The following is a 12,070-nucleotide window of genomic DNA, read 5'->3' as shown; positions in this document are numbered from 1 at the left end:
TAAAGATAAGATAACAGTTTATGTATTTATATTCGATTTTAATATTTTGCAGAATTCATCGTTTTTTAAAAGTTTTACCTTAACAAAATCTTATAATAACATTTTAAATCATTTGATTCAATTGTTGATTTATTGAAACAAAAAATAGCGATAAATAAAATTTTTTGAATTAGATAAATTCTGATACTCAAATATTATCCGCATTTTTATGATCGATTGTTATTTCAATTTTACATATGCTATTTTAATTTGGCTGTACTGATGCATGAAACTGTGTCTTAGTCTTCAATTCGTTTAAAATAATGTGACTGTTTAACTGTACTATAGATGAAGATCGAAATGGAAGCGGCTGATTTTCTCTGGACTTCGATGGACAGTCTGTGTCGATTCGGCGTATGCTCCACTGTATGCAAGTGCAGTGTATCGTATATTTCCTAGAGTTCAAGTGATACGTAGTAAATTTTCATGTTCCTTGATCAATCATTGCTGATTTGAATATGTTTTTATTTTATAAATATCACATTAAACTTTGTAGCTATTGCATAAATATACTTGGTTAACATTATGTTATATAAAACCACATATTTTTGCCGTTCCCTAAATATCCTGTTTTGGCACTAATTCCTTTTAGCCATGCTACTAAAACGCTGTTTCTTTGCACGTGCAAAAATCAATGTGGATCACTTTCAATTGATCTGCGCTTTATATTTATAGATACTTAGCTGAAGTGAAAAGCTACTGCTTCCTTGATTATCAGTGTATTAACGCTTGGTGCGAGTTCAGCTAGATTCTCGTTTGTTTCAAGTCGGAAGCGAAGTGATACAAATATCAAGTTCTAACTGAAGTGTCGCCGTTTTTGACCTTATATTAGGAGCAACCTTTCATTGCTCCTCGATCGACCGGGGGCGAAACAGTATTTGTAATTGTCTAATAATATCTAGTTAGACCGTTTTTTGCGTGACTTTGTAATGATGTAATTTTTATAAAACATTGGCAATAAACGTATCTTTTATATATAGCTTGCAGGTAATCTTTTCTGTAAATGCTTCCAAAGCATTATGATATTAATCTGTATTACGCCAACGAGAACTTGTTTTTAGAAAGCCACTAATTAATAAAGCAATTAGTTTTATACTTGATCATCTCGCGCTTCGCGCTCATGTTCTCGCGCTTCGAGCTCATGTAAATGAATATGAAGAATATATTTATGTATTGAGAATTGTTGATGTTGCAGTTTTTTCCATAGATTCTGGTTAAATTTAAAGCGTACATCGAATTCATTGGCCAGATGACGACAATTCTTCTACGAACATGCGTCAACGTTGACGTAAAAAGCAAGTGTACAATACAAAAAAAAAACAAAATAAAAACAGACACAGGACTCTACGGTTAAGTCAGCCGAATAAAAATTTCGCTGAAAGCGCCAACTGAGAGTTGGACCGCGCCCAAATCGCGGCAAAACATGAAAAAAGAACGAATGTTTGTTCTGCCTTTGAATCGGAGCCTAGAGGTCTATGTCAAAAGGCACGAGGAAAAAATTATGACTTTGCGTGTGTGCATGCGAGCAAAAGTTGCTGTCGAGACAGTGGCGATAAGATAAAGATTTTATAGGGAAAGTTAGAGGTTAAAGTAATATTTTGCATAGTTTCAGTAAAATGGTATAATAATTTTGAAATTCTACACAAATGTATCATTTCAATATCTGCACAAAAAACGCACCCTCGATTGAATTAGATAATTTTGCTAATTAAATAAAATACTGTATATAAATAGCTATCTGAAAAAGATGGCTCCCCAAAAAAAAAATTTACTGGTGGTGGGTATGTTATGCTTTTTTAACCACAAAGATTTTTTATCAATTATTATTCTTAATTAATTCCAAGTAAAGGCTAGTTTCAAAACAAAATCAGCCACATTAATTCTATGTATGTATATGATTAAAATTTAAGAGCCAACATTTTATCATCGTACGATAAACTTTTTTTTATATATGACAAAGCGGTTTAGCTATAATAACGAAAGACAGTAAGTCACCCTTCAGTTACAATCAAATTAACAAGTGATTGTATAATATGTATTAGCAATATAGAGCAAACAAATTGGTTCAGTTGTTAAATATTTTATATATACACATATAGACGTCTACTAAATTAACAGCTATAATCTGTTTGGAGTATTCCTTGTTAGATAATAATCTACAAGAGGAAGTATCTATTGTGTCAATTCATTGAATTCTCGAAATAACGTGTATTCAATGAAATTGCCGTGGGATGGTGTCGACAATTTATCAAATTCTGCCGGTGGGTACCCTAGTCACGATTGCGTCCCTTATTCTTCACCATTGCGGCCAAGACGCAAGCGCTCGAAAACAATCTACTATATGAACCATCCAGCTTCTCAACGAGTTTGCCAAACACAATCTCTTTCAGGTGTACGTCACTAACAATAAAGAATCAGATGTTAAGACGCTACAAATTAGCCGATCATTAACTATTAGAACCTCTCGCAACATTTATATAAAATGAATTAGACTTGGTGATTAAATTTCAAAACAAGCTACATATGTCGCGAGCTTCTTACTAAGGTACAAAATACTGAACTCTAAGCTCTAAGAGCACCGCTAAGTTCAAATACGAAAAGATGCAGAGTTATCAATAATGGGTTTCTGAAAATTCTGAGACGAAATTTACCAAAAAGTTATGGACCCCGTAGTGTCGTCTTGGCAAAAGCTTTGTTTGTTGGTCCTCATCAGTCAGATATTAACTTAGGCTTATTAGCAAATGAGTATCTCCGCCCTAAATGTATGCAATCGGGTGATGGGGAGATATCGATCAACCACCACCACAGCGACTCCATGTCCTTTTGTGCGATCAGTTCTTAGCGACTGCGTGTACGTCATTAATAAAGAAAGGGAGGAGCATCTGACCCGAATTTGACCACTGCGATAATCTTCAAAACAACGAGTACCATAGCTCACTGGATATTTTTAGCAATCTTTTAACTTTTATTGCTGCAGCCCCACATAGTACAAATTCTTACGGGTCACCACTGGCTCACATATTGACAAAAATGTCGAATGCTATTATGTAAATGACCACGGAACGACTCGGACGAAAACCGTGTAGCCGGCCACTAAAACCGATCGACATCCGGACTATGAATATAATTGAGAATAATTATATCTAATAATGTAGGTCTAAATTTTTCAAAATTATAACGTGGATTTTCTTTATTGCAGGATTATTTTTTTAATTTTTCCATTGCTCTTTAAATGTGCGATATATTACAATAAAGTTTATTAAGTAATAAATAGCATAAAAACTAAACTATCAATTTCTATTCAAACAAATGGTATGAAATATATTATTTAGCAATACATATAAGCTGGTATTTTTCGGGTCAGAATTTTAATACGATTGTGGTCAGAATTTATATTAAAGGGACAGAATATAAGCGGCCACAATAAATATTAGATGGTCAAAATTTATATTAATAGTAAGAATTATTTTTTCAGTCAATATTTATTAAAGTTCATTGGTCAGTATTTATATAGAATAGCCAGTACATATTTATATTATATGATATGTATTTTAACCTCAAGGTAAGGTTTATGTAGACAGATGGTTGGCATTATCAAGTTTTTGAGCTCAACTTCTATGATTGGGCTCGCAACATTGTCAGATGTCAACGCAACAAGCCAAGCGTGCTCTCCGCCGCCGCTCTGTTGTTATTCGCGCTTCATTCGTCGCTCTGAATACCTTCGTGTCCTACATACAATTAAATAGATTCGTTCAGTTATTCATGGGGTATTCACTGTTCTTACGAACGCTCGCTCGCACCTAACATGTCCAACAGTTTAGGTGCGAAAAATATATTTTATAAGATATTTCCAAAATAAATATTTTAGTGCCCATTTATATTTCTAAATGTTATAATTTTTTTTAATTTCCATTATCGTCCTATATTTTTATAATAACCATTTGATATTTATTCTGATCTTGAACAATATAATTATGACCATTCATTATAATTCTAATCCTCATATATTTTTATTCTGATAGTATGTTTTTTTTTATTCTAACCATTTGATATTTATCCTGATCCCGAGTAGTATAATTATGACGAGACTTTTAAAACCAATTACCGGTCACGGTACTTTTTTAACAACTACTCAAAAACTTCTCGTAGGGACCCACCCTTACCTATACAGCGGTATAAAAATATGCAGACGTTGTAAAACATATAAAAAAATGTTATGATAATTTTCTTGAAAAAAAATACACAAAATACAAATTTCTGACCATTTAATTTGTTGCAAGTCTTTTTGGACATTTCCGTATTTGCTTCCAATACTAATGTAACGAAAACAATAAATAACGGCCATTCTTTTCTTTGACAGATGGATCATAACACTGAAAAAATCGTCCAGCTGAAAACACCGATACATATCAAATAGGTGCAACAATACGAGTGAAATTCGAAAGTTAGCCGCGATATGGCAAACGGAATTTTTGCCGATTAACATAGATACATTCGTCTAAAATTGAACCGAACCGGTGAAAAGGCGAGAATGAAAAGTTTTCATTGACGATTCACGAAATTTATTGTCGCTTGCGATTGTGCGAAAATTTGGGCTCGCGCTTCTGGAAAGTTCGACTGAAATTACATCGGGTTTTTCAAATAAGACTCCCGATTGATTCTCACCTGGGGATCTTCCTCAGATCTGCGTCCTTCTTAGGGGCGAACCAGATCTCGAGCAGCTTCTCGACTCCCTCGAAGAACGGCTCTTCGTTTTTATCACATTTATAGTTCAAGTCACTCGTTAACATTTCAGTTCCAGCCATTTCACTGTCGTCGATCAGTCGATCAGTCGACCACTGGCACTCGAAGAGAGAACAACTACCGTGCAACCAGTACGACGGTTGTCGGTAGACTGACAGTAGGTTCGACCACCGGCACGTGGTTCGCGCATGCGCTCCACTCTTAACACCTCGCTTTGCAGCCATATCGATTAATGCACCGACGCCTGCTCGCCGTCCTTTTCTCGCTCAAAAATTATTGTCCGATTCAATACAACGCAATATAATATAAGCATTAAACTGTTAATATTGAACAATATATTAAAATAATAATCTACTATACCAACGATTCACTAGTAAATATTATTAAAAAGTAGAAATAGTACGCCGTAAAATAAATTAGATCTATTGTATAGACCTGACTATATAGCAAGATTTTATTTATATCTATACTCACTAAAAATATCATACTTTCTCTAAGCCATATTTTCTTACAAAACATTTTTGTAAAAAATATGAAAGATATTGGAAGACAATAATACCAGTGAAGATTAAACTTATACTGATTATGTAGAATATGGTTAGTAAAACTTGTGTTATGGCTAAAATAATTTGTACCAAATGAGCTCAACGGTTTTATATTTTTTTAAATTTTCAGTCACTTTGTTCTTAAATTTCGAGTAGTCGAATTCGGTGGTTTTGGTGATTTCGTTCATTAATTTAATTGTGATTTCTTGACATATTTGTGATCATTAATGGAACAAGATCGTCTCAGTAATTTAGCTTTAATTATTATTTATTTTGCCGTTAAGCGACTTTCATAAATTATGTTATAGGGTTTTCGTTCATTTTTATACACCCCTCCCCCATTCTCACCTCCACTAAACCTGTGACATAATTTATGGAAGTCGCTTTATATGATTGAATATTAGTGTACACTACTTCTTCCACCCGCTTAAAATTTACATCAATAACATTTAATTTTTTTAATTTAATGAACGTATTCGAAAATTGCTAATAAAAAAATTAAAGAAGGGGGAGGGAGGATAGCATTTCAGCCTCCGAGTGAAAACTACTTTAGCTGCGGCATCATTCCCAAATATTCGCCATACATCCTATTGCATCATCCCCACACATATGCCATGCAGTTTTCTTCCCTTGAAAATTTTGAGCAATTCGAGCTAACGAAATTTAGTATAGTGAATGTTGCAAGTCATTTTCAACAAAAATATAAGATAACATCAAAATTTTAGGTTTTCGTATATTAAAAATCTGCAGTAAGTGGTCATATAATAAATATTTATTTGTAAAAATAGTAACTAAAACATCTTTGCACTATCGATACATGTAAAAAGGCAAATGAAATTAATAAATCTAAAATCTGTTTTTTATAAATTTAGATCGATTATATTTGCTGTGTGCTAAATCTTTGTATTGGTTTGAGGAGGTGTCATTGTGTGTTTAATGCTTACAAATATCCACAATCGCACTATTACATTTTTTTCGTGCCGTGGAATATTGTATTTATTTACTAAGAGGTTGATTTTTTGCATTTTATAATATTAAATAAAATTATTTAGTGGTTAAAAAGTATTTATTTTTAACAAACACTATTATTTAGTGCTTAAATAATAAATTCTGTAGTGTCAAAAATGATATAATTAAAAATAAATAATTAAGATTTTATTTAATATCTTATAATTTTTTTTTATTTTGCGTGCATGGCCAATAGTGAGCCTGTTTGATTCAGACAGCTGTCGTTCCGCCCGTCATGTTATTCGGTGTCACGCAAAACATGTGAAGACTGTATCTCGATTCAGACCAAGTACTGTCTTCGAAACGTCGTCTCTTCGATCCTAGGCCGGATCGGCGCTTCCATCTCCGTTTTCCGGTGAGTCCGCCATCTTTGCAAAGCACCGACGCTCGCACACGCGGTCGCCGTTCGCTGACATTAACAATTTAGCCTTCGACGTCACCCGATTGTAGTTCTTCGTCGCCGCGCGCTCTCGTCGCGGGCGATCAAACGTGCCGCGTCATCAGCGCACTTAGAACGTTCCAGATATTGTTGTGTAAACATCGACAAATACTGCACAATACACAATATTCACTTTAACTGGTCTCAATTAATGAGTCATGTGTTGCGTGGAAAAAGCCAGTATATGCGGTAGTGTCGGTTCGATTCTCAGCAGAATTGGATTTGATTAATAAAAGCTACTCTCTTATCTTGACTGGTTCTAACATCTCATGATTGGCCTCCGTTTTGGATTACGGAATTATCGTTGATGTAAACTACATAATCCCCTTAAGCATCCACACTTCAGTGCTGTATTTCCATGATCCTGGTCTGTAAAATACTACATTCTAACTGCTACAAATTCGGTACACAAAAATCTTTGCCCTCTAAGGTATTTTTTGAGTTTCAGAAGCAGATGGAAATTCTATTTTGTTTATATTTTAAAATAGTTACTATAGACTTTTAATATGAGAGTATTGAGCAAAGTGTGTTCAAACCGTATTTTGGTCAATAGGAGGGTGCAAAAACAATTATCACTTCTCATAAGTCAAAAATTCACATCAAAAGCAATATAATCGTGGTGGTTAAAATATGTTAGCAATAAAATAGTTACACGAGCATTCCCACTGCAAAGGTGTCGTCACGATTTTATTGCTTTTGGCGTGGATTTTTGACTTCTGAGAAGGGATAATTGTTTTTTGTGCTCCTATTGGTCAAAATTTGGTTTAGATATGCTTCATTCAAATATTGTTTTAATAAGTCTTATTATGACCACTAGATAACCGAGTATTTTTATTTTGACGGCACGATTTTAGTACTTTTGGCGTGAATTCTAAATAGACTTCCTTTAATTTGGCCAAAAAATGCATGTCATTTAATGAAATGAAAGAATTAAAAAAACAACCATGATTGTCCAACTTTTGTATTTATACTGTATGCCTTGTGTACGTCTTCAAAATATAGTGTTAATGATAGATGTTAATACTTAACAGCCTGGTTATTTAATCACGAGTCATTTGTAAAAAATATCATTAAGAGCCATTGACGCAAATATGCGTCATTAAAGTATTTGATATATATTTTGGCGTTGACACTAATTTTTATTTTTTTTGCTTGTTTTAGGTTTTAGGGTTATTAGCGATCAATATGGATCTACTACAACAATATAGCTCTGACGAGGAACACGACGAGCACGTCGAAAGCGACGTGAAAAATAATGAAGGAAATTCTTCGACTGAAAGTTCAACAATTAACTCCGATAATAATATCAATAAGGCTATCGAATTGAATAAGCCGAAGAAGAATAAAAACTTGAGCACCCTCAGGGAGTTCAAAAGATGCATAGACATATTACAGCTGCCGAGCACTTCGAGAGATAGCGGCGAGATGAGCGATATGGTGATAAAGAACAACATCATAAACGCCAGTATCCATGGTCCAATCAATTCCGTCCATAAAAAAACTCAAATACAAAAGATTCACGCGATGATGAAGTTCATGGTAGACGAAGATATAATTATGAACTTTGACTCGAAAGAGCGACAAGACAATCTGATCGTGGATAGCGAATCGAGCGAGGACGAAACTGAGGAGAGTTCGTCCGATTCGGACAGCGATCTGCTAAGCGAATGCGAGTGCTTGAAAGACGCCGAAGAGGAGAGCGACGGGTAAGACTTCAAGATTTAAACTTAATCATGGTATACAATCCAATATTTATACCGATTGTTTTGTATATTTTCAGAGCCGATCCCGAATCGAAAAAAGTCGCTAAAAAAAATACTGTCATTAAATCCAAAGGCGAACTTGGCTTGGAAGACTTGCCGCCGATTCAAGATCTGGCTATATCAGTGCCGGAGCAAGAGTGCGAAGCCGTGGGCACAATTTCCGAAATAGTCGATCAATTAGGTACGCCATATCCGCCCTTGTACGTGTACTAATGTTCTATTGTAATTTTGCTAATGTTACAATTTCAATTACAGTGATAGTAGAATCAGTTCCTAATAAGCCGTCGCTCGATTTAGACACAGTTCTATTTCTTGATAACGGAAAAGTTACCCTCGGACACATATTTGATGTGTTCGGACAAGTAATATTGATCACGTTATATGAATATCTTGATCGTTCATGTATTAAAGTTTATTTATGTTTTTTAAGGTCACCCAGCCGTTTTATTGCGTCAGATTCAACTCGGAGAATCACATCAAAGAAAAAGGCGTAGAGCGTGGAGCTCAAGTTTATTATGCGCCGAAGACGGATCATACTAAATTTGTGGTGGTGTCTGAATTGATGAGGTAATTATTGTTATTTGTACAAATATGTTTTTGACTATTTTTTTGATATGATAGATTCGAATAGTTGTTAAATACTTTGCAATAAATAACGTCTTATTGATATTTTTCAGAGCTAAAGGATCGGACGCATCCTGGAGAGACGACACTGAAATCCCCAATCAATTCGCTGATTTTTCCGACGATGAGGAAGAAAGAGCGGCAAAAAGAGCCATCAAAAATAATAAAAAGAACGGAAACGTCGCGAGTGTGGCGGCGGACGGTGACGCTCAAAAATTATCTGAATACGAACAGAAGATGAACAAGAGAAACATTATGAAGACGGTGGAGAGCAACCGACACGGCCAGAGCAACTCCAAGCGGAGATTTGACAGCAACTCGTTCAACCCGTTTGGGCACAGAAACAGCGCCGGAAACTGGTCAACTATGCAGCCGAGAACCGAAATCAGATGGCATCCGGACGGCAACGTCGTCAGAACTAGGTTTCCGGCATCTGCGTGGTACCAAAACGTGCAACAGTCTCCGCCCCTGACCCCCATGTACAACATTCCGCCGTTCATGAGAGCGCCCAGATTCGCCGTGCCCCCGCCCAATTTCAATCAGCAGATCTACCCGAGATACACAGTTCCGCCGCCGCCGATCGGAACGCCCCCCTCGGCGCCTTGGATGATGTACCATACTTCCACGGCTCCGCCGGGCACGTGAATCGACAATGTTGACAATCAGTTACAAATAAAAGTGATACGCCGATTCCGTTTCATTAATACATATAATGAGCTCTAATCTAATTAGTTTATTGAGACTTTAATGAGCTTTAGACGATAAGTGTTTGCATATAGCGGAATTGACATTTTTTAATGGTACCGTCGTTGATTGAAATCAGCGGATCATAATATGAGGGATATACGAGTAATAATGCCACAATTTATATTTTGATTGAGAAATACATACTTTTGCGTTATGAAGTCGATGCAGAAATTCTTAGAAGGGGAGTGACACATTTTTATTCGATTTCATTATTACAATCGTTACAGTCTTTCGTTTTAAGTCCCTCATCCGCGTATAAAATTTCAATACCAAAGATCTACGCATAAATATATAAATGAAAAAATGCGACCTTTCGAGTTATGATATTGAACTCATCGTACCGACGTTGAAAAATAAGATACGGCAAAATTAGTCTCAAAAAGCGGTGCCATTATATTATAATTATATTAACATATAATAAATATTTTTTATTCAATTAGATAAGAGTGTTTTATGATTTGTACCAACAGCATCTGCTGCTACAATAATAATGTGTAGAATGAAACATATATCATATGCGTGAACTCGGGCAGTGGTGCTACCGGAAACTGATAATCATTTGATACACATACATACATGTACATATGTAATAATATAATGCATATTTTTTAAGAAAACATTTGCCAAAGTTTTATCTACAATTTCCGATACATGCTTTATTCAAAAGATAATATAATTTTTATATCATATAATATTAGATTGGTGCGTAACATGTAAACTTATGCAGCGATCCGATAGTACTAGACAGCTAGTGCATTTTATATAAACACACTTTATATAAGGTAACTTCATGGGTGCTAGATAAGATGGTATTTTAAGTTTGTTTAATTCGAAATGCTGCATCAATTCAGTTTCGGCGATTGAAACGTGCCAGGGTAAGAGTGGGAAATCAATGAGTATCTTGTAAATAGTTGTAGTACGTAAAGGGTGCTAATCAAGATTGTTAATAAAATTTGAGTAAACTGTGTAAAATGTATGGATCGGATACCGTTATTGTTTATTATTTTCTTACTCGCTGACTGTTTCCACAAATGCTATCATACATATTTTGAAGTGTTCAGTGTATATATGAAAAAATAGCATTAACAAAAGTGAGAATTGTGTAATTAAGTTTAATAAGTAATGGAATTGTTTATATAAGAAAATAGATTATCGTAATAATTACCATTATTTTGTGTTTTTTCAACCATTTATTTCATTTCTACCATTTTTTGTCTGATACAGTATTATATTTTTCATATATTGTATAAAATTATTTTTGAGTAAATAATTCTGATTAATATGTGTTTCATTTCATTTGCTGTGGAGTCGTTAAAAAAAACACTGCTCCGACTCCGATTCCGATATTTACCAACAACACGACTCCACTCCGACTCAAAAAAGTTTAATTTTATCTGGTAGTTTTGGTGTTCTTCTACACCAGGCATGGCGAACCTAGGGCACGCGTGCCCGAGGTGGCACGTTTGAGAATTTGGATTGCACGCGAACGATTTCCAAGTTCAAAAATATTTTTTAATTTGAAATTTAAAAATTAAAATCTTGATTAAATAACCCGTGAATTATTAATTTATTTCATTTTATTAATTATCAAATGTTTTCTAAGATAAACGACAATCGTTTTATAAAAATAATTATTTATTTTTTCTATCTTGGTAATTTTTTTACTCCTTGGGCACGCGCCACACAATCGAGGAATATATTTTTTTTTTTTTTGGAGGATTTTTGGCACGCGAACCCAAAAAGGTTCGCCATGCCTGTTCTACACGTTTAATATTCATACGCTATACACATTCATTATTATGCAATTAAAATTTCATAATTTAAAAAATGCAGTTTATATAAAAAATGTTCGGGATCGCTCATTTTTCACGACTCCAACTCCGGCCAAAACACCACGACTCCAACTCGACTCCGACTCCACAGCCCTGATTTCATCGCATAGAACTTTGACAACAACATAATATATTTCATAAGTAAATCAACTTATTATTTTGCTAAATAAAAATTTACTATGAAAATATTGTTAGTAATGCACCATAATACTATCAAGATTTTATGGTATATTATCAATGAAGCATACATATACTTAACCCTTTACGGGCGGATAAATCCGAATCAATGTGTACGGCTCTTAAGTGCAAAATTTTGATTTATCCCACGCT

General features: G+C 34.6%; 2 protein-coding genes and 1 long non-coding RNA gene across 4 annotated transcripts in view; 1 reads left to right on the top strand and 2 right to left on the bottom strand.

Annotated features, from left to right (window-relative positions):
• SamDC (S-adenosylmethionine decarboxylase) overlaps window positions 1-4,948 on the bottom strand; it is a 31,068-nt gene extending 26,120 nt beyond the window's left edge. The window contains exon 1 of one of the 2 annotated variants that reach the window (XM_088197707.1): window positions 4,705-4,948. In XM_088197707.1, the coding sequence (XP_088053833.1) occupies window positions 4,705-4,844 (140 nt within the window). In that variant the 5' untranslated portion in view covers window positions 4,845-4,948. The remainder of the gene's footprint in view (window positions 1-4,704) is intronic. The other variant, XM_088197706.1, reaches the window with a different exon arrangement.
• Window positions 4,949-6,520: 1,572 nt separating this feature from the next.
• On the top strand, window positions 6,521-11,188 carry LOC148229234 (uncharacterized). Its single transcript, XM_088198590.1, has 6 exons — window positions 6,521-6,690; window positions 7,936-8,480; window positions 8,555-8,718; window positions 8,793-8,899; window positions 8,968-9,104; window positions 9,215-11,188. Exons 2-6 carry the CDS (start codon window positions 7,960-7,962, stop codon window positions 9,804-9,806), a joined length of 1,521 nt encoding a protein of 506 aa, XP_088054716.1. The 5' UTR covers window positions 6,521-6,690; window positions 7,936-7,959; the 3' UTR covers window positions 9,807-11,188.
• Window positions 6,583-9,331, bottom strand: LOC148229235 (uncharacterized). Its single transcript, XR_015811485.1, has 2 exons — window positions 7,351-9,331; window positions 6,583-7,265 (listed from the first exon to the last, which is right to left on the bottom strand). It is a non-coding gene; the product is annotated as an uncharacterized LOC148229235 (long non-coding RNA).
• Window positions 11,189-12,070: the final 882 nt, after the last annotated feature.

The sequence above is a fragment of the Plectrocnemia conspersa genome, unplaced genomic scaffold, assembly GCF_051122295.1.
Source record: "Plectrocnemia conspersa isolate PC_06_02 unplaced genomic scaffold, ASM5112229v1 ptg000011l, whole genome shotgun sequence".
Lineage (NCBI taxonomy): Eukaryota > Metazoa > Arthropoda > Insecta > Trichoptera > Polycentropodidae > Plectrocnemia > Plectrocnemia conspersa.
The sequence above is the reverse complement of the archived record's forward strand: the minus strand, read 5'-3'. Positions and strand labels throughout refer to the sequence as shown.